Source organism: Petaurus breviceps, unplaced genomic scaffold (genome assembly GCF_028583685.1).
Source record: "Petaurus breviceps papuanus isolate PSGF00001 unplaced genomic scaffold, PetGlider_PUasm1.0 90769, whole genome shotgun sequence".
Lineage (NCBI taxonomy): Eukaryota > Metazoa > Chordata > Mammalia > Diprotodontia > Petauridae > Petaurus > Petaurus breviceps.
The window spans coordinates 17,744,037-17,771,039 of record NW_027187341.1 but is presented as its reverse complement, the minus strand read 5'-3'; the positions used below and the strand labels follow the sequence as shown (position 1 = coordinate 17,771,039).

The window sequence follows — 27,003 nt, the reverse complement described above, 5'->3', positions numbered from 1 at the left end:
GCTGCTTATGTGTATAAATGTTCTAATCAAAACTGATACTGTTAAATACTTAATCCTCCAGGAAACTACATTAGTCAGCAAAAATTATTTACATGTGCTTAGAAATTAAAGTCTACAGGGAATTGCAGTATGATGCTACACATACACAAACACACATAAATGACAAATTATTTCAAAATTCTTCCATCTAGTTTATTATATAATAACAAGGTCACATATATTAAAAGAAGTTTGAGATTCAAAGATATTTATAAAACCAAAAAACGAAGTAAAATTGCTGCTTTTGTTGTTCAGGATACCAGCAAAAACAGTTTGTGGAAAAAATTAAAAAAACTGTGTTTAAATAATATATTACTTGTGGCAATTAAGCTTGAAAATAAAATTCTGTAATTTTTCCATATACTTAAAGCTCCTTTCTAAATAAATAATTTCCTTTCTAAATCAAAGAAGATTCTCTTGTATAAAATCTCCACTTAACAGATAAATTCAAAAAAACCATTTATTAAATGCCTGGCACTGTTCAAGGTACTAGGGATAGAAAAACAAAAATGAAATAATTCCTTCCCCCAAAAAGCTTGCTGGTTTTTGTCCATTTTCGAAGCAAATCGATATCACAGAGTGACATTTTGACTTGTACATGAATTAGATTTACGAGGAAGAGTTGCATAAAATCATGAGTCTCATTCTCTATTCTTTATTCATCGAAGTCCAGTGGCAAGACAAAAATCAAGATGATTGGTGATGGCCCAGGATGCAGTGGATGACCTTGGTGTCTGGGCTTTCTGACTAAGTTCTAAGTGCTCCACAGCTCCTACTTCAGTCACCTTCATGGCCACGAGAACAAATTGTTCTTATCCATCCATTCCACTGGGAGAAGTCTTTACATGCTTGGGGTAGACACCCCCCTTGTTCACCAATGGGTTTGAGGACTGTCAGTTACCCTCAATCTGGTTTAGTCATCTGCTGAGACAGTTTTACTGGGGTGTGGCCACTGTACATACTACAGATTCTTGAAGATAAAGCCTACTGATTATAGTAATGACTCTTGATCCACAGGTAATTTTATGGTTATCCAGTATGTCTCTCTGTTGTTGCTGAACTCAAGGAGCTTACCTTCTATACAGAGACAATATGTATGTAAATAAATATATACAAAATAAATACAAGGTAAATTTTTGGGTGCTGTACGGTATTTGCAGCTGAGAGGTCAAGAAAAGCTTCATGTAAGAAAGTATCATTTGAGCAGAGTTCTGAAGCAAATAAGAGATTTTAACAGTGAGGGGTGAGGAAAAAGGGTATTCTAGGTATGGTGGACAACCAGTGCAAAAGTCTGGAGACAGGAGATGAGTGCCATGTCAGGGATAGAAAGGTTAATATGGTTGGTTGGACCAGAAAGTGAAGTAAGAATAAACTGTAAAAAAAAGGTAGGCTGAGGCCAAGTTGTGAAGAGTTTTAAAAGCTAACAAAGAAGCTTATATTTGATCCTAGAAGCAATAGAGAGTCACTGTAGTTTACTAAGCAGTAGAGGAAGGATGTGGTCAGATATGGTCTTCTTTGGGAAAAGAAGACGGGAAGGAGTGGGGGGAGGGGAGGAGAGGAAGCCGAGGAGGAGGGGGAAGAAGAGGAACAACAGCAGCTTTGGGATAATCACTTTGGCAGCAGCGTGGAAGAGGAATTAGAAATGAGAGGCAAGGAGACCAATTAAAATGTGATTAACAGACTTCCAGGCAGGAAGTGATGGCTATGTAAGTGGAAAGAAGAGAAGGGATACAAAAGATCATGCAGAGGCAGAAAGGACAAGATTTGGCAAGACCTTGGATATGTGGCGTGAGGGAGAGGGAGACATCAAGGACAAACTCAAGACTCTGAACCTGGGTAACTTTAAGGATGGTGTTAACTCTGAAGAAATAGGAAAGATTAGAAGGGAAGTATTTTGGGGAATGAAAGTTAATAAATTCAGTTTTAAACATGTTGTTTCAAAGACATGCAGTTGGAAATATACGTAGTTGGAGATGTGTGAGCATGTATCTGTGAGTCACCAGCATACATGGGAACTGATGAACTCACCAAGTTGGTGTCTACAGAGAACCGAGAAGGGCCCAGCACAGGGCCACAGGGCACCTGCACATGAGGGGACACTATATGGATTACAAACCATTAAAGGGCCTGAGAAGGAATGATCAGACAGGTGGGAAAACCAAGAAAGAACAGTATCATGAAAACCCAAAGAGAGAGGAGAGAAAGCTACAGTCACTTTATATCTGTTATTGAGTACGACCTCTTATTTTATTGTTACTTATCCTGGGTAACAATTCCCTATTAGCCATATTTGCCATCCTTTTCTTGGTAGAGAAAACAGAAGCCCAATGAAAACCTGCCCCATTGTGTTTCCAGTTTTACTTGTTTTAGTATTCTCTGCTGCAGCACTTCTTACACTCTTCCCCATTTGACAGGTATCTCCTTTTATTATTCTCTCTCTTTCCTTCCATCTTCTGTACGCTTTTTAAAAAGTCTGTGGGTTGGTGAGTCCCATTGACAGCCATGTTGGCCTCTTCTTTTACTTCTTCATGGGAATTATTTCTTTCTATGTCTTCAGAATTTCATTCTTGGGAGCTTCCTATCTTTCCTGGGCTGACTTCTCTGACAGTGACAGTTCATGTGATCCTATCTCAACCTTCCTTTGAAAATCTTTGAAATTCACTCTACCAAAATCTAGGCTATATTTTAGTGTTCAAGGGATGGTGAGGATGGCTAGTGAAAAGGCCCTGAAGTCAGGAGATGGAGTATGTTGTTCAAGGAGTAGCCAGGAGGCCAGTGTCATTGGATTGCACAGTACATGGAAAGGGGCAAGGTATAAAAAGATTGAAAAGATGTGCATGGAAAGGGGGTGGGGGAAAAGGAGGTAGGGGAGACAGGCATGTTATAAAAGACTTTGAACACATATTTTATGTTGGAGGTAATAGAGAGACACTGGAGTTTATTGACTGGAGTGAGGAGGGGTGAGTGGGGTGCTTACTATTCCCAGTAACTCAGATGTAGTTTGTCTGGGGACGTTGACTTGAATTCACTTAAGGCACAAAGGTACTTTCTTCTCCTTCTCACTCAACTTGAATTTAAATTCTCCTTAATCAGTTTTTTAAAAATATTACCCAGACTGAAGGTCATTCTCAATGACAGAGAAAACAGAAGGAAAATAGGAATTGAGTAGTTCTGTCTTCCTCCTCTTATCTGTTATCACCATCTCATCCACTCCTAAGAACTGATCTTCCTCCTTTTCATGGCTCTTAGCATTCATTGCCAGATTCCTATTGGCAATGGCTTTTATCCTCTTTGTGTGGTCTGAGACTGTTATTCTCTTATGCCAGTCCTCAGTTATACTTGGATTTTTAAATTTTGTCCATGTCTTTTAAAAACTCTAAGTTGGTTGATGTAAAACTACATTGGTAGTTTCTCCTTTCCTTGAGCTTCAGAATTACTTGCGTTTCATCAGAGTGTTGTTCTTGAAAATGGGTCACCCATCTTGAGCCTTGTTGTGAAGAACTTAGGCTACTGGAGTCTTTCTATCATTTTACTCAGCCTCTCAAATCTGCTCTCCAAATCCAGGGTTCGTTTCAGACCAGCAGTTCCCTTTATTGCTCTTGTTGTCTTTTGAAGAAAAAAATGATCAACTCCCCTCAAAAAAATCTTTGTGACTGTTCTGCCTTTGGAAGAGCATTCCAGCAGAGAGCCGGACAATTCAAGTCCCCCCATCAATATGATGGCCTAAGTCCGCTCTTCAGGAGAGCTTTGTCATCTGCTTCCAGAATGTATCACATATTTCCTTTTAGCCAAGCAGAACATAGAATACATTACAATTCTTTGTTTCTCTTCCCATTCATCTCTTTCAAAAGTTCTCCATCATGTTTGTCCATTCTAGCTTATAGATTTCCTCAAAGTACTGTATTGTTTTCATATATAATATTATTTCTTATCTCATGTAGCAGAATTATAGAATTTTATACTTATTCAACTCCTTTATTTTACATAAATCAAGCCCAGTAACATCTAGTAGAATATAAATTCCTTTTTGTCTCTGTATCCCTAGGGTCTAGCACGGTGACTTCCCATATAGTAGGCATTTAATAAAGGTTTGTTGAATTGAATTATATGATATCTATATTTCATGATACCAAAGTTATACAGGTATGATTAAGCAGAACCAGATTTTGAAAATGGATCTTCAGAATTTAAGTGAATTAAACCATTAAGCTTCATATATAATTTTTTTTTCTAAATTGAAGGATAAATTTCCTGCTGCAATATTCCACTCCTGAGTCATATGCCACCAAGTCTCACTGATACCTATGAAATTCAGTTTACATTTGTTTCCTACATAAACATCTCAGGCCATGAGTATTATTATAGCCCTACCACCATTTTTCTATATCATATCTGTTGATCTCTATAGCTGGCTTAGCAGACAGATTTGGACAGTTTTTCCCCCCTCTCACTTTCTATTGTAATTTAAAGCCCTCTTGAACAGATCTCCATTGAGAAAGGGAGGCAGTGATTACCACAAACAGCTGAGAAATACTATTAAACAGAAAATTTAATTCATTGAAACACTCCTTCTTAGACATTCTGGTTAATGCATAAAGGGGTTTTGTTATTTTTTTTTTTAAGAAAAGCACAGAAACTTTATTCTTTTTTTTTCCCAGTTCCAATGTCTCTCCTTCTTCCTCTCCCCTACCCATTGAATGAGAAGGCAAGAAAAACAAAACCTATTAAAATATGTATAATCATACAAAACAAATTTCTGTATTAGCCAAATCTTCCCCTACTCTGCTCCTTCACTCCCAAAATTAAAGAAAAAAAAACTGATTCATTCTGTACTCTGAGTTCATCAGTTCTCTATCTGGACGTAAATAACATTTTCATCATTAGTTCTTTGGAAGTGTGGTAAGTCACTGTGTTGCTCAGAATTATTAAGTTTTTTGAAATTGATTATCTTTACAATATCACTATTACTATGTAAGTTGTTCTGGCTTTGCTCACTTCATTTTCTATCAGTTAATACAGGTTTTCTCAGTTTTTCTGAAGCCATCTCCTTTATCGTTTCTTACACAACAACAGAATTTCATCACATTCATACACCATAACTTTTTCAGTCATTCCCCAAATGATGAGCATCCTTTCAGTTTTCAATTCTTTGCCATTAAAAAACAGTTGCTATAAATAATTTTTTATTATGAAGATTCTTTTTCTCTTTACTTGATCTCCTTGGGGGAGAGCCTTAGTAGCAGTATATGCATAGGTTTTATTATATAATAGTCATCCATATAGCCATATATTGATCATCCATTGCAATTTTGGATCCCTCCCCCTTTTCCCATTTACCTGGTCTCCTGCCCCTCTTTTCTATTCTCATTTTCTCCATCCAAAAGGCTTTACTAGTTGTTTATCTCCTAAGTTTTCTGTAAAATACAAATGAGTAAAAATACCTGTGAATACAGCCATTTTGGTGCAGATAGTTTAACCCTTTCACTGCTCCGAAGAGAATGTTTCCTATTAAAGTTTCACTCATTCCTTCAGGAAAGTAAGTCCTCAAGAGTTGACTTGCAGAACCTGAAAGAAGCCCCCCAAATCTTTATTTAGGTAAACATTTGAAAAGTAAACACATATAAGCCATAAATAGTTTTGCTATTTGTAATAAGAATGTAAATTTTAAAGATCTTCCCTGCCCCTAGGCTAATGTGCACCTGAAGCCTGGGGAGGGAGGCTTGTTTTTCAGTAGATTCTTCTTGATTGGCCAGTGAGTCAACAAGGTTGTTACATTCTCTGAGCCAGGAGAAGGCTATATAAGCCCTGATGTGTAGCTTTGTTTTGGGACTCACTTTGAGAAGTGTTCTGTGATTTAATCTGAATTCTGGGAAGCCGTTGTTGAGAGTCCCCCGGCTTTGAAAAACCCAGAATGGGGAAACCCAGATGTTGACTGGGTATGGATGTAATGGTTGGACAGTTTGGAAATCTGTCTACTTGATGTTTCTGTCTTGATAATTCTGCCTGTATACTTTGAGGTTCAGGGTGCTGACCTTTTCTCCTGAACAAGGTAAACGATATATGTCTGACTGATTAAAGTAAGTTTTTTAACCCATTTTGAGTTGCTTTCCTTTAACAAAGCAGATCCAAGAACCTGTGGTAGCTGCAAACCCTGAGGACGCTTGGGGTGCTTGCTGCTACACTATTCTTCAAGGCCCAGAAATTCCTAATCAAAGAAAAATTGTCTTTAAAATTCTCTAAACAGGGGCAGCCAGGTAGCACAGCAAGTAAGAGCACTGGCCCCAGAGTCGCGATGACCTGGGATCGAATCCCAGGCTCAGACACTTAGCACCCACCCAGAAACACCTGGCCGTGTAACCTTCAGCAAGTTACTTAACCCCGATTGCTTTAAAAAAAAAATTCTCTAAACAGGGGCTGCTAGATGGAGCAGTGAATAAAGCACCGGCCCTGGAGTCAGGCAGACCTGAGTTCAAATCCGGCCTCAGAAACTTAGCACTTACTAGCTGTGTGACTTTGGGCAAGTCACTTAACCCCAACTGCCCCTCCAAAAAGCAAAAAATAAATAAATAAAAATAAAAAATTCTCTAAACAGAATTTTCTTTTGTTATTGATACACAGCTACCCTGATGGATGAGCAGGAAAACGATCAGCATTATTGGAAAAGGGCTACAATTCTTTTGTCCAGAGCTAATATATAATTGTAACCCCTGCTTAAAGAAAAACCTCTACAGTTTCTGACTAGATTTCAACCTAATTTTCACTGATGACCACACCAGCATTCTTGTTCAATGGACAAAACCCCATGGTCTACTACATATCCATAAACATTATGACTAAAAAAAAATTATGACTACAAATTAGTACATACTAAATCACAAATGGGACACAGTAGCTGGGACTTAAGTTAGGAAGACTCATCTTAAATTCAAATCTCATCTCAGACACTTACTAGCTATGTGATTCTGTGACTTGTTTGCCTCAGTTTCCTCATCTGTAAAATGAGCTGAAGAAGGAAATAGCAAATAGCAAACTACTCCAGCATATTTACCAAGAAAACCGCAAATGAGGTCACAAAGAGTCAGACACAACAGAAAAATGTTTGAACAGCAACAAAAATCACAAATAAAAAATTTTTCTTATTCTTACAAAAAGAGCTGAGTGTAAGTAATAAGATCTCTTGTTCCCTCATCTCACCATCCTTACCATAAGCCATAAATGGAGAGATGACCCAAAGCCAGCTGCCAGCTGTGAACACTGTCCAATATGTTGTAATGTTTGGGTGCCGGAAAAAGTGGGAGAGTGTCACTTCATTCTAGGCGATTCAATAATAACAACGAAAAGATACAGAGAGTTTAAAATTTGGAAAGCTTACTATTAATGATACTATAAAAAAATTATCCCATTCCCACAGTGTAACACTAATGAAATTTACTGATACAGAATGCAGTTTTGCTTAACTAGTAAGAAACTCTCCACCTTTTTTTGTTTGTTTTTCTCATATATAAATTTGTACTTGTACCTAGTGTGAGTACAGGAACCAAGGAAACCTGGAGTCAAGTCCTTTCTCTGAAACACAATGGTTATGTGAGCTTGGGCAAGTCAACCAATCACTCTGTGCCTAGACTATAAGTTGTAGAGCTAAAGTAGTTGGGACTTTCCTCAGTGGGAGTTCCCAAAACCAATGAAAACACCTACTCCCTCACTCCCCATCCCCACCCCCCAACAAATCCTACTTATAATAATCTCTTCAGACAGACCTTTTAAGTGTTATCAGCTTTGAAATTTGGTATTTTACCTGCAAAGCTTCCAAATGTTCTTCAGAGCAATTTTCCAGGTCTGTAATTTTTATAGTCACTAATGTTCCACTGGGAGTATGCCGTGCTAGGTAGACTGAAGTTAAATTGTCAAAACCTTTTCCTGTAACCATACATAATAACTGATGTTTTAATTCATTTAATGAAAATATAAAGTATTCTCTAAAGTCCATTTTTGGGACAGCTAGGTGGTATTGTGGATAGAGTACTGGACATCTTCCTGAGTTCAAATGTGGCCTAAAGACACTACTTGTGTGACCCCGGGCAAGTCACTTAACCCTGTTTACCTCAGTTTCCTCATCTGTAAAATAAGTTGCAGAAGGAAACGGCAAATCAATCCATTATCTTTGCCAAAACCCCAAATGGGTTCATGAAGAGTTGGACATGACTGAAACAATACAACAAAAAGTCCATTTCCTTTAAAACCCTTTTTCCTGATCATATGACCTCATCTAAAACTGCTGAGGTCTACTTCACCTGATAACAAAGTAAAAATTTTGCTGTAAATTCTATAGTTAAATTCAATCAACAAATGACTCAAAATAAGAAATTTTTGCTGACAAATTCCTTAATGATTTATCAAATAATGCTGGGGTTCTGAGAAGAATTGAGAAAAGGTATCTTTCTCCCTTCATTGTAGAGATGGGAGACAACAGATGTGAAATATTATATATACTTTCAGATGATGTCATTGTGTTGTTTTTTTGTTTAATTATTTTTTGAACATTATTAAAAGGGAGGGCTCATTGGGTAGCAAGAAGAGGGAGAATATATTTGGGAATGATTGTGATATGAAAATAAAATACGCTGAACACAATTTCTGCCATAAAAAGTTATTTCTTAGATAACTTTTCCTAAAAGTGCAAAATATATTTTCTTGTATTTTTTGGAAGGCAGGAAGGGGATTAACCCAAATCTGTGTTTTCATTGCTATGGGGAACGTGCAAGTGAGGGGATCCCCTCTACCACTGCAGAATGGCAACTACTCTACAATTTATAATAAAAGAGTTGCCTGGGACACTGAGAGGTTGAAGTGACTTGATCACTGTCACCCTGTGAATATGTGGACTTCAATCTAGGTCTTCCTGGCTTTTGGGGCTAGCCTTCTATTTATTATGCCACAGCTGTATTTAAAACCCTTTAAAAATGGCTCCTATATTTTCAAACTTATTTTATTCCATTTCCTTTCATATAATCTATGATCCAATCAAGTCACACTACTCTGTTCTTTGAAAACACTGCATACTGTTCCTTACAACTAGCAATGCCCTCCCCCCACAGCTCAACCAGTAGAAATTATATCCATTGCTAAAGGTCCAGCTTAAACTGCTACATTTTCCATGAAGTCTTACATGGTACCCTCTTGCCTTTGAACTTTTATAGCATTTTTTATCCCTCATATTTACTTGGATGCTTTCCTAAATGTATTTAGTCATTAATACAACACTAATAGACTGCTGAACGTCTGAAGACTGAAGGTGTGGCATTTTCATCTTTGTGTTCCCCTAGGTATTGACTGTAATGACTAACTTAGAGCAGGCACTTAATAAATTTTGTGTAACATTTGAATAGATAAATTTACTCAGATTGAGAGTTATTACCTATTTCTACTTGGAGTTCATAATGAGAAACATTAGAAGTGCATAATGGCATTTCATTGCCTCCAGGAGAGGAAGGCACCCAAGAGAAGGTTGGTTCATCTACCTAAACAAAAAAGATTTTTAAAAAATGATAAATTGACTTGATTCTTTATTTATATCACTGAGATGTATTTAAACACATAAAGCATGAAGAATTTGGCTTCAAAGTAAAAGCCCTGAGTGTATTATGAAAGGGAGGGGAGATGTCAACTTACTACAAATCATCAACTATCAACAAAGGTTTGGAAGTTAACAAATTAGAAAGGAAGAGTTCTTTTCAATTCATAAAAAGGGTTTCCAGGGAAGCCAAGGCCTGCCAGTTACCAGCAGATAATACAGACTTCAAAGAAACTACTATAGAGGCCTGCCAGCTACGTGATATGTTTTTCTCTTTCTTTAGAGCTTGAGGCAGGCTCTGTTATAACTTATTAAAAAAGAGAAAGATTTTAGACAGGAAGAATAAATCATTAAGTCAAAAAGACAGTCTAAGGAAGTAGCATAAAGTGGGAATTGAAAGCCAAGAGGCAGGACCAAGGTAATGACATTCTGGAAAGAGAGGAAAAGAAACTCTGTACTTTTTGAGCTATGTAACAGATTTAAGGCACTTTCCATGAAAGATAATTAGACACATTCTGAAGAAGCACCCCTATGCAAAGCACCACAGAGGAAGGAGGTATTGAAGTCATTTGCATATAAAAGGAATCCTCTTGGTACCACTAGGAGAAAAACACCAGTGGTCAAGGCTGGTTGGTGGCTCCCTTTTAAGGGGAGAAGATTACATGAATAACCAGAAAAGATGCTGTCTCCTTTGAATTTATATACAGTAGGTATACAATCCATCAGCCAAGACTAAACAAAATCACCATCCCTACCCACATCTATGAATTCATATCAAAATGAATAACTGTAAGGAAAATCATTAAGATTTTAAAGTTTGGAGTAAGAAACAGACTACCTTAGGAAAAGATATTTTCTAATCTTCTTCCCAAAGGTCAAGATTCAATTCATAAGTATTTATTGTCAGTATTCTCCAGAAATAATGATGATATTCTTAATGTGGAAACATGTTTAGTATGATCGTACATGTATAGCCTATATTAGATTGCTTGTCATCTTGGTGGGGAGAAAGAATTTGGAACTCAAAATCTTATAAAAGTGAATGCTGAAAACTATCCTCACATGTAACTGGAAAAAATAAAATACTATTAATTATGGGGGGGGGGGGAAGAAATAATGATGATAGAAGGGAACTTGAGTTCAATGAAAAGGACATGCTCAGGCAGCAGAAGGCTAGATCACTTTTCCCTGGCAGAAGGAAAGGGTCAGAGGATGCTTCATGGAGGAGGAGGGGGAAAAGGAGAAGGTATCTAACTGAGGTCTCAAAGGAGAGCAGAAGTTTCAGCCTACTGAAATGAGGAACGAATCCATTCCTTGTAGGACATCATGAGTAAAGACACAGAGATGGGAAAGGGCAGAATGGAGAATAATCAAATTTTGCTAGAACACAGAATACATGAGGGGCAGTAATAGTATGAGATAAGATAGCTAGATTGAAACCAGATTCTTGAGGAGTGGGATGTCAGAACCAGGAGTTTATATTTGATAGGCAATGCTAAGCCATTGAAGGCTTCTAAATAAAGGAGTAGCATGATGAGGGCACTTACATTAAGAACTGTACAGCTTTTATGCTCAAGATGAACTGGAAAGAGGCCAGACCAAAAGAAGGAAGACTAATTGAAAGGATACTGCTATAGTTTAAGTAAAAAAAGATGAAGGCCTGAACTATCGTTGTGGAGAGGAGGGGATAGCCTAAGAGACATGGCAATGACATGACTAGGTAATTAACTGGATGGGTGTTTTGAGGGTGAGGAGAACTGAATAAGAAAGTAAAGTAAAAAATGACCAATTATAAGATTGGGTAATTGGAGGGATGTTACAAACAGAAATACATAAGTTAAAGAAAAGGACAGGTTGAAGGGATAAGATAATAAGCTCAATTTTGCAGAAATTCAGTTTGAGATATCAGTGGAATGTCAAGGTAAAGATATCTAAGAGGCAAATTGAAAATATTGGCCTAGAGGCCGCTAGGTGGCACAGTGAATAGAGCACCAGCCCTGAAGTCAGGAGGATCTAAGTTCAAATCTGGCCTCAGACGCTTAACACAAAAAAATTGGCCGTGTGACCTTGGGCAAGTCACGACCCCAACTGCCCTCCAAAAAGCAAAAAAAAAAAAAAAAGAAAGAAAGAAAGAAAATATTGGCCTAACACTTATAATCTATATCAGATTGCTTGCCTGTTGTAGGGAGAAAATTTTGGTACTCGAAATCTAAAAATGGATGTTGAAAACTATCTTTGCATGTAATTGGAAAAAATAAAATACTTTTTGCAAACAAACAAAAAACCCAAAACATTAAAAAAGGGAAAAGAGAAAACCTTAAAAAAAAAAGCTTAGAGCTCTGAGGAGAGGTTAGGGGTAAAAGAGAGATTTTGGGGTCATCTGTGGAGTCATCAGTATATCCAAGGAAGCTATCGGATTGGAAGAGAGCATTAACGGAGAAAGTGGTGGATCCCATGTTTAAGGGATTGGAAGAAGATAAGGAGCAGTCAGAGGGGCACAAAAACACTGTGAGAGAACACTGTCAGGGAATCCAAGGGAAGAAAAGGTGTCAAGTAAAAGCAGGGGTTCATATACCACAAAGAAGTCAAGAAAGATGAATAAAGAAAAAAGAAAAATTTTGAGAAGGTAGTAGTTACTCAGTTCTGAATATTTTTTCAAAAGATAATGGAGTAAAAACAAATCACACCTATGTAGTACTCTAAAGTTTATAAATTATTCTTCTTACAACTACCCTATGCCGTAGGTAGAAAGATTATGGAAGTGAAGAGATGACCATATAGGTAGTGTTGAAGATCTTGACATAGTTTTTCCTGGAAGATGACTTGGAATAAAAAAAAAGGTAGGATCCTAACAAGGAATATAAGTGCATCTTTATTTTTATTTTATTTGCTTTCTGGAGGGGGGAAGGCATGGCAATTGGGGTTAAGTGACTTGCCCAAGGTCACATGGCTAGTAAGTGTTAAGTGTCTGAGATGATATAAGTTTATCTTAAGAAGGAATGAAAAATGTATTAGTAGATTTGCTCAAGAGGATTTAAATGTTATATTTGGAGGGGTGAAAATGGGGAGGAAGAACGGTGGGAAACAGGCTAAGGGAAAAAAACCCAGTTAAAATGAAAACTCCTAAAAATTGGGCACTAACTGTCAAATTGAATGGAAGACAAAAGGTGGGACAGAAAGAAGCAGCAAGGCAAGAAAAACTCAAAATTCTTAGGTGAAAACAAGAAAGAAATGGGTTGAGAACAAATCTATCACCTCAGATACACAGTGATATATGCATAGCAACAAAGAAATTTCATATTTTAGCACAAGAAATTGGACAAAGTCTTGCAGGTACTACTGAGACTTGGTAGGGGAGGATTCATTAGGGTCACATGACAATAGATTGCAATGTTCAAAAGGAAATAGAAGGGAAATAGTAGCATACACTGTGTGTTATGAAAGTACATGCATATATATATATATATATATATATATATATATATATATATATATATACATATGTATATACACAAGCCTGGACTTCTGGGAGATAGAATATGATGTAATAAGAAAGCAGTACTCTCTAATTTCCTCCTCAAAAACATCACTGGACATTCAAAAAGAAAAAAAAGCAAACTACTTTGAGAAAAAACTGCACATTCAAAGAAATCAAATAGCAATAAAAAAAGAGCCGGTACAATGAAAAATATTATGAATTAAAAGAGGGGGCAAAAACAAAAGAAGAAAAACATTTTAGGGAGTAGAAACAGGGCTTCTGCGGGGCTCCAGCTCCCATCTCCTCCAATTCATGTAAAAGGTGACTCTGAACAAACTTTGGAGCTACAGAAGCCACAAAATGACAGAGAGAAGCTAACCTCCTGCTGAGTGCAGCCCGGCAGGCCAGAAGGAAGCAGCCAGCACAGCATTTTGGGAGCCCACCACAGCTCCACGAGAGCCAGAGATCTTAGCCCCAGGGTGGCTTGACCAGCCACCCACAGGAGGGACTTCAGATCACCAGCAGCTATGGTGGTTTTCAGAATTATCAATCCATAGATGCTAAGGATAAAGTGAGGGGTCAGTGTAATGTGGACTTCGGGACCTGGTATTTTGGGACTGCGGTTGACTTTTATGCCCCGGAGGGAGAAGTCACTGAGGCGCTGCGGCCACTGCCATATGGCAGCTTCAACTACAGGCCTGCAGATTGCAGGGGGACCAAGTGACCAGTCTGAGGGGTAATCGCTCTTCCTTTAACCTGCTTGGATCTGGATTGCGGTCTAGGGTGGAAGGCCTGGGGTGTGCAACCAGCTTGCCAGAGTGTGTGGAGGCCTCAGAGAGGGCACACAACTAATACCTTTGGCAGCTGAGAAAACCCCAGCGTTTGGGACGAAGCTCCCCTGTCTGGTAGCAGAGTCCTACTGTGGCAAAAAGCTCAAAAGTCAAGTAATTGAGTAGCAATATGAGCAAGCAAAGGAAGCAAAGCAAACAGAGCAACCCAAATTTACACTCCTATCTTGGGGACAAAAAGGATCAAAGCATGGAACAGGAGGAAGACAGCGAAGTCAGAGACCCTGCACCAAAAGCTTCCAAGAAGAATATAAGCTGGTTACAGGCCATGGAGGAGCTTAAAAAGTCTTTTGAAAACCAAATAAGAGAAGTGCAGGAAAAACCAGGAAGAGAAATGAGAACAATGCAAGAAAATTATAAAATGAGGGTCAACAAACTGACTGAAGAAAATAACACCTTAAAAAATAGACTAACTCAAATGGAAAAAGAGGCTCAAAAATGCAATGAGGAGAAGAATGCCTTAAAAAGCTAAATTTGCCAGATGGAAAAAGAATCTCAAAAGCTCACTGAAGAGAATCCTTCCTTCAGAATTAGACTAGAGCAAATGGAAGCTAGTGACTTTATGAGAAATCAAGATACTATTAAACAGTTCCAAACAAATGAAAAAAATAGGAAGCAATGTGAAATATCTCATTGGGAAAACCACTTACCTGGAAAATAGATCCAGGAGAGATAATTGAAAAATTATTGGAATACCTGAAAGCTGTGATCAAAAAAAGAATCTAGAAATCATCCTTCAAGAAATTCTCAAGGAAAATTGTCCTGATATTTTAAAACCAGAGGGCAAAATAGAGGTTGAAAGAATCCACCAATCACTTCCTGAAAAAGATCCCAAAAAGAAAACTCCTAGGAATATTATAGCCAGGTTCTGGAATTCCCAGATCAAGGAGAAAATATTGCAAGCAACCAAGAAGAAACAATTTGAATATTGTGGTAACAAAATCAGGATAACACAGGATCTGGCAGCTCCTACATTGAAGGATCAAAGGGCTTGGAATATGATATTCTGGAGGGCAAAGGAGCTGAGAGTAAAACCAAGAATCACCTACTCAGCAAAACTGAGTATCATGTTTCTGGGGAAAATATGGTCATTCAGTGGAATAGAGGATTTTCAAGCACTCTTGATGAAAAATCCAGAGTTGAATCTGACCTTCAGATACAAGAAGCAAGAGAAGCATGAGAAGGTAAACAGGGAAAAGAAATCATATGGAACTTATCAAAGTTGAACTATTTACATCCCTACATGGAAAAACGATAACTGTAACTTATGAAACTTTTCTCAGTATGAGAATAATTAAAGGGAATAGAAATATATATATGTCTATATCAGAGGGTATATGGGCATATGAATGCATATGTGTATGTGTGTATATATGTGTACAGGTATACATAGAGGGCACAGGACCAACTTAACAGGAAGGGATGATACTTAAAAGGTGAAATTAAGAGGTGAGAGAGGAATATAATGAGGGGAGATGGGGAGAGACAGAATGGGATAAACTATCTCATACAGAAGAGGGAAGGCAAAATGGTTACAATGGAGAGGAAGAACAGGAAGGCAAAAGGAAATGGGTCAACCTTATTCTCAGTGAATTTGGCTTAGGGAGGGAATGACATACACACTAAATATGGTATCTCACCCTACATGAGAGTAGGGGGGAAGGGGATGAGAGGGGGCATGATGGAAGGGAGGACAGGCTTAGGGGGAGGGAAGTTGGAAGCACCCACTTTTGAAAAGGGACAGGATCAAAGTAGAGAATAGAACTAGTGGTAGGTAGGATAGGAGGGAGGGAAATATAGTCAGTCTTTTACAATACATCTACTATGGAAATGTTTTGCATATCTACACATGTACAACCTATATTGAATTGCTTGTCTTCCCAATAAGGGTGGGTGACAAGGGAGGAAGGGAATGAATCTGGAATTTAAAGTTTTAAAATCAAATGTTTAAAATACACACACACACATATATACTCACATACTATTATCAATAGTATTTAAAATAAATAAATGAAAGTTAAAAAAAAAAGAAAAAGTTTAACACCATCAACAGAAGGAAAAAAACAACAGAATTTTCTTGTCAAAAAAAGAAACTGAAAAGTTAAAGAAAGACATTAAATTAGGGGAAAAAAATCAGAGTAAAGAAGGAACCGAGTACAAATAGGAAATATTAGGATAGAATGATGACTAAATTCAAGTTTAGAAATATTCATGAAAAATATAAAACAATAGCCTCAATGGAACATAATTATTTCATAGTAGGACAAAGTGGTAGAGCCTTAGCGGAAATAATGTTTGAAAGGAAATAAGCAGGTTAATGGAAATCTTTTGGTTTCTGAATGAAGGGTGCAGACCAGACTCCTACTCAGATTTTTATTTTCCTGTACATTCAGACAGTTACTTAAGAAAATGGTTATGCTTTTAAAGCAACTATCTTATCAAATATCCGTTGTTTCTCAAAATTTTATTGTGGGTATAGAGTCCCTCTGATGTTTATTACCTGTGTGGTTGGAGAAGTTACTTAACCTTCCTGGGCCTCAGTTTCCTCATCTGTAAAAGGAGAAAATTGGAATAGATGGCTACTAACGTCTGGTCCAGATCTAGATCCTATAGTACTAGGAAGAAATATATATATATCCAGAACATTCTTTATCTAGGAAAAAAATTGGAATCTATGAATATGAATAATAAGAAATCTGGACAACACAGCCAGGAGAGAAAGTTTAATAACTATCAGACTTCCCTAAAATCACTGTGAATAAAAGAAGTTTACTACCATATTTCAGAAAATTGGACAAGAAAAATTTTCAGAAATATTGAAAAAGGGGGACAAATTTGTAAACTGACAGTAATCATAGTTTACTCCAACAGAAATGAATCTCAAATTCAGAGAGACACCACTGCCAAGACTAAAATGACAAGTTTTTATAAGCAGATAATCTGAATAATTAATCATCAGTTATATAATATTTTTCTACAAAAATGAGAAATGACACAAGTTTAGAATATGATTCACTGAAAGTTGAGATAAAGGACTTCATGCCTATGTAATGGTTTCTTTTATTTGTATAGCACTTTTGGGGGAAGGTGAATTTGTATTGATTGTCTTTACCTTATCTATATTTCCCAATATATCCCCTTCCCTTCTCATACTTAGTGATATTTTCAAAGACAAAATGTGACCATTTAAAAATTCACATCACTTTGAATAGTTGTTGAGGGCAGAGCAAACCTTAAGACAGCTTAAGATACACAGAAACATTAAAAGGACAGAGCTACTGCTGTATCATGAAGCTAAGTACTAAATTCAATGGATTCTTTTCAGCTATGACTAAATAGCTATTTTCTTTTTGATTAAATAGTTATTTTCTCATTGAAGTTATCAAAGGATGATAAAAAGCAGCCTCAATTTCCTTAAATGTAAAGAGATTATGATAATTATATGTAATGTTACAACAGAAAGGACAAAAACAAAAAAATCTCCTTCAAAGGGCAGGGTGCCATAGTGTAAAGAGCACTGAACCTAGAGTCAGGAAGACCTGAGGTCAAATCTGGCCTCAGACACTTACTAGTTGTGTAACCCTGGGCAAGTCATTTAACCTCTGTTTGCTTCAGTTTCCTTATCTATAAAATGGGGATAATGATAGCACCTACCTTCCAGGGTTGTTGTGAAAATCAAAAGAGAAATAATTGTAAAGAGCTTACTTAGCACAATGCCTGGTACACAGTAAGTGCTATATAAATGTTAGCTATTATTAGTATTATTATAAGGATCAAACGAGATAATTCATGTGAAGTGCTTTTTAAACTTTAAAGACTTACAGAAATGTTAGCTAACATTCATTACCTATAAGAAACACAATGTAGAAATAGATACATTTAAGGTAAGAGAATTAACTAAAATTCACTCTATTTCAGCTGACTTCAGAAAGTCTAGGGTTAAGTTGCTGTTATACAAAGCTGAACTCAAATTAGAAAGCATTAAGAGAATTATTATAATTAAGGATACTACTGATGATGAGACAATATTAAATACCTATGTACATAACAGCATAGCACCTAAACTCATAAATAAAAAATTAAATGGGTTGCAAAGGATATTTTGCAGAAAATCAATAGCTGGGGGAAATTTCAACATTCCAATAAAGAAATTACAATAAATTGAACAAAAAGGTTAATGAGAAAGTTACAAACTTGAATAAAATTTTAATTTATATAACTGTAGTAAAAAAAAAAAAAACAGCAACAACCACAAAAACTCATTACCTTTTGCCCAAAACCCTGTCGTCCTCTTCCAAACCTCTATTTCTGTCAACTCATCCTTCCAGTCTCCTAGTTTTATAACCTGGCATAACTCTTCGTGTTCCCTCATCCCTCCAATCAGTAAACAAATCTTCTATGTCCAGATCAGCTCTCCTATCCAACTAACCCTTCTAACTACTCATATAGATAACACTTTATTTTAGGCCCTCATCACACCCCAACTAGATTTATTGCAACAGCCTCCTAACTCATCTTCCTCCTTCAAGTTTCTCACCACTCCAATCTATCCTACACACTGCTCTGCAAGTAATTTTCCTTCAATAAAAATCTGAGCATGTGATTCCCCTATTCAACCAAGTCCAATTTCTTTCTCGTATCTGTAGGATAAAATATGACCTCCTTTGTTTAGCCCTTAAAGTCCTATTAAACCTAGCTCCAACCTATCTCTCCAGGCTCAAGAAACATTGCTCTCCCTCCTACACTTTATGATCCAGTCAAACTGAGCTTTTTTCTGATCCACACTGATAAAAAGAAGAGGTTCTCTTCTCTATTCCTTAGTACTCTTCACTCCACAAGCTTGGAATGCACTCCCTCCTCTACCTCTTCAAATCCTTCTCTTGCTTTAAGATAAAGGTCAGGCATCATCTTCTTCATGAAACATTTCCTGAGCCCTCCACTGTTAGTGCTCTCCCTTTTAAACTTGCTTGCATTTAACTACTCTGTATATATTCATATTTGCTAATTTTATATTTATGCTGTACATATTTTTATTTTTCTCCTCCATTAGAATTAAAGTACCAATAACAAGTCGGACAATAAACATTAAGTGCCTATTGTGCTATGAACTGTGCTAAACATCGGGGATTCAAAGAAGGGTAAAAGACAGTACCTGCTCTCATTCAGTTCACAATCTAGTGGGGAAAGACAATGCATAAGAAGAAGCTGAGGGGAAGTGGAGGTGGGGAGAGTACCTGAGGGCAGAAAGCAATCCTGTAGTAGGGGGAGAAATGAGGTGACTGCCCTGGGTACCCTACTGAAACACGTGATACTTATTTTCTAACTCTTTGGAAGCCACTGCATCTCACATCTCACTTGTGCCCTCCATTCTACCTCTTAGGAATGGCTAAACAGATACAGGACATTAGCACAAGGATTAATGTTTTCATGTTAACTGAAGCAATGTGATTAATAAGCATAATCAGGAAAGCAATATACACAATGGCTAAAATAATGCAAATGCAAAAAATACCAGCACAAAATCCTAAATGCTGCAAAATTATATGACCATGCTGGCCCCCAAAAGAGAAATATGAGAGTGCAATTCCTCAGTTTCTAGCAGGCGTGGGCAATAATGGCTGTGCAATATTGCAAATAATGCCAGACATTTTTGATGCTGATTAATTTCTCTAAAGTGTATTTTTCCCTCCTTTTTTTTAAAAAAAAAAAATCTGTTATAGAGGCAGCTGAAGATGATCCTTTTACTCCTCTTTAATTAATTTTCTAACCGCTCATCAGAGTAACTGCTCGACACCTTCTTGTCTCTCTTCAAGCCTCCCATGACAACCCTCTACCATCCTATCACCTGAGGACCTCACCTTACACATCACTAAAAACCTTTAGGTCATCCACTGAGAGTTCCTTTTTTTCCCCTTTCATATTTCATTATCTCTGCTATCATCATTCCATCATCTCCGCTGTAGCCTTTGGACAGATGGATTCTGAGCATTGTTCCACCTAGAAATATATGATCTTGTGAAGGGAGAATAAGTATACAGCCTCTGATGGGAGACGCATTGCTTCCCCTCCACCTGCCACCCCATCCCACGCTGAACAAAAATCAAGGAGGATTCATAGCTAACTGAATCTCTTTGGGACCACAAGTAAGCTGTTACAAGTGAGCCATATGGAAAGAACAATACAGAGTTGTCATCAAATAACAAAAAAAACAATTTATATTTAAATCTCACCTACTTCTCAACGCACTCCATGAAAATAGGTTATATGCTTCAAAACTAAACAGTGCCATTTTTAAAGTGCAAAGTTATAGGTCTGCAATACAAGTTAGACACTGCTAAATGTTGTTCTTATAAAAGACATAAGATAACACTTCATCAAATATGAATCAGGGAGTATCAGGGCTATTCTAAGCATTATATGCTGCTTCCTGTTCTACAATAACCCACATAAACAAGGCACACTGTACATCTTCCTGTAAGAGAGTCTGATGATGTCATACGCATAAAGTAAAGAGGGTTGTATTTGCTACTATATTCCTTAGTTTGGCTTTGCAGATGGAAACAGAAAGCTCAACTTCTTGAAATATAATGTAGTTCTGGTTAGAACTGAGAAAGAACCTGTGACCACGCTTCACATTTAATAAGAGTTTACACTGGGCAGAGCAGAAAGAACTTGCCACATAAGAAACTATATTAATCTAAAGGCTATAATAAAAATGGAAGGGGGGTAACCAAAGTTACAATAAGTTATATTGCAAATTATCATAAAGTAGGACACATACTAATAAAACTTCATTATATTTTCTCCAAACAATGAAAAAAGCAAAAGATGAGCAGGCCACAGACAGAAGAAAAGCCCTATCTAATAAAATTCATTCTGAGAGCAAACAAGATATTTGTGTGACATTTTTCATTAAATAGATAAATTTGTAGATTAAAGATTAAGGAAAGAAAGTATAGGAATACTTTTAGATCCAAACATATGAATAATTCATTTTAATCATAATATAGTACAAATAATTATTCTTACCACGTATTGATGGATGCTGGTTTCAGACTGTTTTTCAGGTCTGATTGATTCAACTTGTGTCCGTGAGGTACAGAAACAATCCTTTAAAAAATAGGATTATATTAATAAAGGGTGGGGTGAGGCAGTAGGGGAATTGCATGACTACAGCTGAGGGCACCTTGCCATGGAAGTTAGGCCTTAAGACACTGGGAAATTAAATACAAGCCTCAAAATGCAGGTATGAGGTGGAATTAGGTAAGCAAAGGTACTGCCATTATTCTGACTAGGCCCTGAGCCTTCTCTTCTCTTCTCTGGACTACATGGTCCTGTGTTCTATGTTATATCTTTCATCATCACCTTCTACTCTACTCCATTAAGAATGGCTCTCTTTTGAGCTAAATAGCTAGATGTTTTTCTGCTTATTATATTCAGATAGTTTGTACTTTTTCTTTGAGTTTATTATCAAATACTTATCTATACAATCTCCTTTTTCTCTTGAATCATTTATGCTTCTAAAGATTATAATCATAATAACCAGTATTTATATAGCAGTTTAAGATTTTTCCTTACAACAACCCTGGGAGGTAGGTGTTATTATTATCCCCACTTTACAGATGAGTAAACCGAGATGGGTATAGGTTAAATCACCTGCCTTGCCTCACACAGCTAGCAAGCATCTGAGGTGGATTGGATTTGAATTCAGATCTTCCCTCCTCCAGTTCCAGGACTCCATCTCTTACATCACCTCACCGTCCCTCAGCCAGGTACAAACCTTCATCAGTACATTCTAACTTGAAGTACATTTTAAATTATTTTAGAGGGAGGCCTCTAATTTACACTCTCCTGCGATTTATGCCTTTTTCTCTAGGAGATTCACAAATTCTCATTCATTACTTAAGACTTCACTGGAACTATGGAAAGGGGCTCTTTGGTTGGTTGGTTGGTTTTTTCCCAGAGGGATCTGCTCACTATCCTGTTTGCTTCATCCAAGACCCAATTTGCTCATAAGAATCCCTTATTATTTTAAATGATCAAAGATTCTGAATATGAGATTTTCAGCCTATGGCAAGTTGAAGATAGAAGAAAGGATTTGATTAACAACCAACTAATACAAAGAAAATTGTGTGTATTTAGTGGTGGCATTGGCATCATATTCTTAATATGTTTAAAGATATGGTTTTCAAACATTTTGATAGCAGCTATTTATATTCCAAAATTAATGTCATAATTTTAAATGAGTCTTATCTACTCTAAATCTGCTTATCTAAAGGGTCTAATAGGTACCTCGATTTGATTTGTCAGGGATTGCTTGAGCAACTATGAAAGGCACAAAATAAAATACAAAGTAAATCAAAGCTTACCAGAAGAGACATTGAATCACTTTAATTCACAGAAAATAACATAAATCCATCTAATTTATAATTAAGAATTTCAATTTTATCTTCATTTCCTTTCAGAGGAAGCAGAACTCTCCTGTTATGAAGCAAAGAAATTGTTTACATTTATATCTTCACATAATTATGTAATAATTATAAAAATAATAATACTTTTATATGCCACCTGTTTACCTTAGGAAAGTAACAACTTCTCTGGGGCCGTTTCTTTGTCTGGAAAAGAGGGTGTTAGACTAGAAGACCTAAAGGCTACTCCTTCCCTACCAGCTCTAAATCCTATAGTACAAGTGTCTGGAAATATTTTATTATATTTATCTTTAACTTTGTGTAAAGGAAATCTATTTTATCTGTAGCAAAAGATACCTGATCTGTGATGTCAGCTAACAGCTCATTAACTTAATATGGGATTTTGCAATCAAATATTAAGGGCAGCTAAGAGTAGTGTAGGTTGTACACTGGCAATGTTTTCATGTTGTTATGTCATGACTGGAAATACAACTACAAGGATATCTTTTTTTCCAGTCTTTAGGGAAAATTTTTTGTGTGGGTTCATTTTTCTCTCCCAGAATCAGGAAGACACAGGTTCAAATCCTACCCCAGACACTTACTGGTTGTGTGACCTGGGCAAATCACTTAACCTATCGCGGCCTCAGTTTCTCATCTGTAAAATGAGAGGGTTGGATTTGATGATCTCTATGATCCCTTCCAGTTCTAAAATCTATCATCCTAGGATCCTGTGTGATAGAAAGTCATGAGAGCAACTATTATTTCATTTCCCAGCAGTAAAGAAAAGTTTTCAGTAATCCAAATTCCTATCTTCTTGGAATTTTCTGACAGATACTTGAGAAAACTATACATTGGTTTGTATGCAACTCCTGATGAACTTCAGTATAGCATGATTTTGTTGTTGTTTTTTAAGTATGTCTAACTCTTCATGACCCCATCTGGGATTTTCTTGGCAGAGATACTAGAGTGGTTTGCCATTTCCTTCTTCAGTTCATTTTACAGATGAGGAAATGAGGCAAATGGGTTAAGTCACTTGCCCAGGGTCACACAGCTAGTAATCTTCTGAGGCCATATTTGAACTCAGGAAGATGACACTAGGCCCAGCACTCTATCCAATGTGTGTCACCTAGCTGCCCCTCTGTAATGGAAATGCAAATTTGGAAGATCTTCCCTGCCCCTAGGCTAAAGTGCACCTGAAGCCTTGGGTGGGAGGCTTGTTTTTCAGTAAATACTTCTTGATTGGCAAGTGAGTCAATAAGGTTGTTACATTTTCTGAGCCAGGAGAAGGCTATATAAGCCCTGATGTGTAGCTTTGTTTTGGGACTCACTTTGAGAAATGTTCTGTGATTTGATCTGAATTCTGGGAAGCCGTTGTTGAGAGTCCCCCGGCTTTGAAAAACCCAGAATGTGGAAACCCAGATGTTGACTGGGTATGGATGTAATGGTTGGACAGTTTGGAAATCTGTCTACTTGATGTTTCTGTCTTGATAATTCTGCCTGTATGCTTTGAGGTTCGGGGTGCTGACCTTTTCTCCTGAACAAGGTAAACGATATATGTCTGACTGATTAAAGTAAGCTTGTTAACCCATTTTGAGTTGCTTTCCTTTAACAAAGCAGATCCAAGAACCTGTATGGGCGGCAAACCCTGAGGACGCTTGGGGTGCTTGCTGCTACACCCTCCCAAAATTGATAAAAAAAAAATCTTAAAACAAAAACTGCATGACTTCCCGCATCAAAGATACATAAGATAAAATGTCTGTCCTCTGATCCAAAGAGAACCAGAAAAAAACCAACATTTCTAGATTCAGATTATGAAAAATAAGAGTATACACATTCTACCTCTGCCACCACCAGAGGTTTCTTTCCACCTACCAACATTATCTCCATCACTGCTTCTGAGTTATTTCATTCTCAGAAATCCTCAAAAAAGGTTGAAGGCACTTGTGATAACTATGTAAAATGAAAAGGAAAAAAGTTTTCAACAAAGAAACAGCAGTTTCCAAAACTGTCCTTGAGACTCAATTTCCTTATCTGTAAAATGGGGAGGAGGGATGGACCACAGATGACCTGAAGTCCCTTCTGACTTTATCTACAGCATTTGTTCTGTAAAGTTTGGATTCAGTCATAGGGTCACACTTGAGGACCTAGAGGGCCACATGTGGCCTGGAGGCTGCAGGTTCCTCACCCCTGATCTAGAGCTATAATCATTGTGAATAAGTGTCCAGAATATAGTAGGTGCTTAATGTTTGTGTCCCTAGACAGAACACAGTCTTTACAGAGAATTCAGGTCCTGGAGAGGACCTTACAAATAATTCAGTGCAATTCCTTTAGATTACACATGGTGAGGTCTAGGGAGGTTGAGAGTTCATCCACCCTTCTACAGGAATCCAGCAGCAGAGTCTTCTGATTCTGTGCCCAGGGGCTTTCTACCATACTTTACAGCTTCATCTTGGCAAAGTTTGATCTAAAAAGTCATTTTAGATCTTAAAGGGCTACTGATCTATCAGTAGTTTATTCATAAACACTTGGACAGAGATATAATACACACACACACACACACACACACACATAGCACTAAGGGGCCAACAATCCCAATTACTACAGAGGCACTAGCACTTATAGGTCCACCAAAATAAAAACTGAAACATGGTCTGACAATTTTTTTTCCTCAACTGATCTGCCTTGGTTTTGCTCTCCATATACTGTAAAAGGACTTTGTGCTAGAAAGTTCATGGCCAATCACGGAATCACAGAGGGAAGGAAGGTAGCTCAGAGACTAGGTCCAACCTAAACCAGGACTGGGAATCCCATTGGCCATAACTAGACGAAGTAACCCAGCTATTTTTCACAGGTCTCACAAGTGAGGGATGTGACCCACACCCATCCGAGGCAATTAGGACATTTCCCTCAATTCCTCCCCACTGCCTCCAGCTCTGCCTTCTGAGGCCAAGTTGTTATTTGTCGTTCAGTTGTAGCCATGTGACACCTTGGTGGGACATTTCTGGCAATGATGCTGGAGTAGAATGCCATTTCCTTCTCCAGCTCATTTTACAGATGAGGAACTCAAACAGGATGAAGTGACTTGCCCAGGGTCACAATGCTAGTAAGTATCTGACACCCTATTTGGATTCAGGAAGATGAGTCTTTCTATCTTCAGACCTGGTGCTCTATCTATTTTGATCCCTAGCTGCCCTCTGAGGCCAAAGAGAAAAAGTCTAATGTCTCTTTTACATGATAAATAACTTAAATAAATGAAGACAGCTTTCATACCTCTCTCAAATCTTTCTTTCTTCAAATATAGTGTCTCCTAGTACTTCAAAAACATGCCCTACACCCTGCATTTCAGTTCCTTTTTTATGAACAGTTCCCCACCTTAAAATGCAAGCTTCTTGAGGGCAGGGACTGTTTTTTTCTTTTTTGTGTATTTGTATTCCCAGCACTTAGCAAAATGTCTGACACATAGTAAGCAATTAATAAATGTTATCTCTTTAAACATTCCTTATATGGCATAATCTCAATACCCTTCCTTAGCCTGATCACTTTCCCCTGGACATTCTATAACTTATCAATATTCTTAATAAAAAAGGGGTACCCAGAACTGAACTAGTAATTAAGTTGTAATCTGCCTATATAGTATGAGTTTCATTCCCATCATTCTGGACACTGTATATATACCTCACTTAACGGAGCCTAAGATTGTACCGTGTTTCCCCGATAATAAGACCTATCCCGAAAATAAGCCCTCCCCTTACTGTGTAAGATTCCTCTAAAATAAGCCCTCCCCCAAAAATAAGCCCTATTGAGATTGCTACTGTAGTGAAGGTGATCCCCTGCGCTACACGCTACATTACGGTACCCTCTGTATGCACCGTTCCACCCCCCGTGAAACACACGCCGCACTCCGAGCTGCATCCAATCAGAGCTGCAGCAGTGAGCGCGTCATCCTGTTCTTCCCCAGTGATTTGCTTACTGAATAAAGGTACATTTTTTTGTTCACATTTACCTGTTTATTAAAATTGCTGTCAATGTTCATTAAAATAAGCCCTCCCCTGAAAATAAGCCCTCTGGTGTTTTTCTGTCCAAAAAAATAATAAAACAGTGTCTTATTATTGGGGAAACACAGTATTAAATTTTTTTTTTTGCCATACTACATTACTGGCTCATACTGAATTTGCAGTTTATTAAAATCTCCAATTAAATCCAAGAAACATTTATTAAGCACCTACTATATACATAGCACTACACTAAGTGCTGCGGATACAAATACACAAAATTAGATAGTCCCTACCCTCAATCAATCAGTAAACATTTATGAAATACTTACTATGTGCTAGTACCTGTGTTAATCTCTGGAGATACAAAGAAAAAGTAAAAACTCTCCCTGCTCTAAAGGATCTTCATCAATTAGTACATTCTAGATAAAGAGTAAAGAGAAGTGAGCCTTTAAGGGGGATGTACCAGCAGCAGCTTGGGACACCAGGAGAGGGTATATTCTTGACTCTCTAGATTTTCTTCTCCATGCCATGGAAATCTCTTCACTGTGGAAGCTAATTCTGCCCCTGGACTTCTTTGCAGGCTGCTCTCCTGACTCTCTCTCTCTCTCTCTCTCTCTCACACACACACACACACACACACACACACACACACACACACACACAC

The 27,003-nt window shown here is 37.5% G+C and overlaps 1 protein-coding gene across 13 annotated transcripts in view; it reads right to left on the bottom strand.

Moving 5' to 3' along the window:
• STRADB (STE20 related adaptor beta) overlaps positions 1-27,003 on the bottom strand; it is a 47,069-nt gene that overhangs the window by 15,939 nt on the left and 4,127 nt on the right. For 4 of the 13 annotated variants that reach the window (XM_069068799.1, XM_069068796.1, XM_069068786.1 and 1 more), the window contains 7 exons: positions 24,217-24,294; positions 22,306-22,417; positions 20,966-21,046; positions 9,455-9,557; positions 7,835-7,956; positions 7,243-7,351; positions 5,481-5,604 (listed from right to left, as the gene is read on the bottom strand). In XM_069068799.1, the coding sequence (XP_068924900.1) occupies positions 5,481-5,604; positions 7,243-7,351; positions 7,835-7,956; positions 9,455-9,557; positions 20,966-21,046; positions 22,306-22,317 (551 nt within the window). In that variant the 5' untranslated portion in view covers positions 22,318-22,417; positions 24,217-24,294. Of the gene's footprint in view, positions 1-5,480; positions 5,605-7,242; positions 7,352-7,834; positions 7,957-9,454; positions 9,558-16,436; positions 16,487-20,965; positions 21,047-22,305; positions 22,418-22,946; positions 23,073-24,216; positions 24,295-27,003 lie in introns of all 13 variants that reach the window. The other 9 variants (XM_069068789.1, XM_069068788.1, XM_069068792.1 and 6 more) reach the window with 6 other exon arrangements.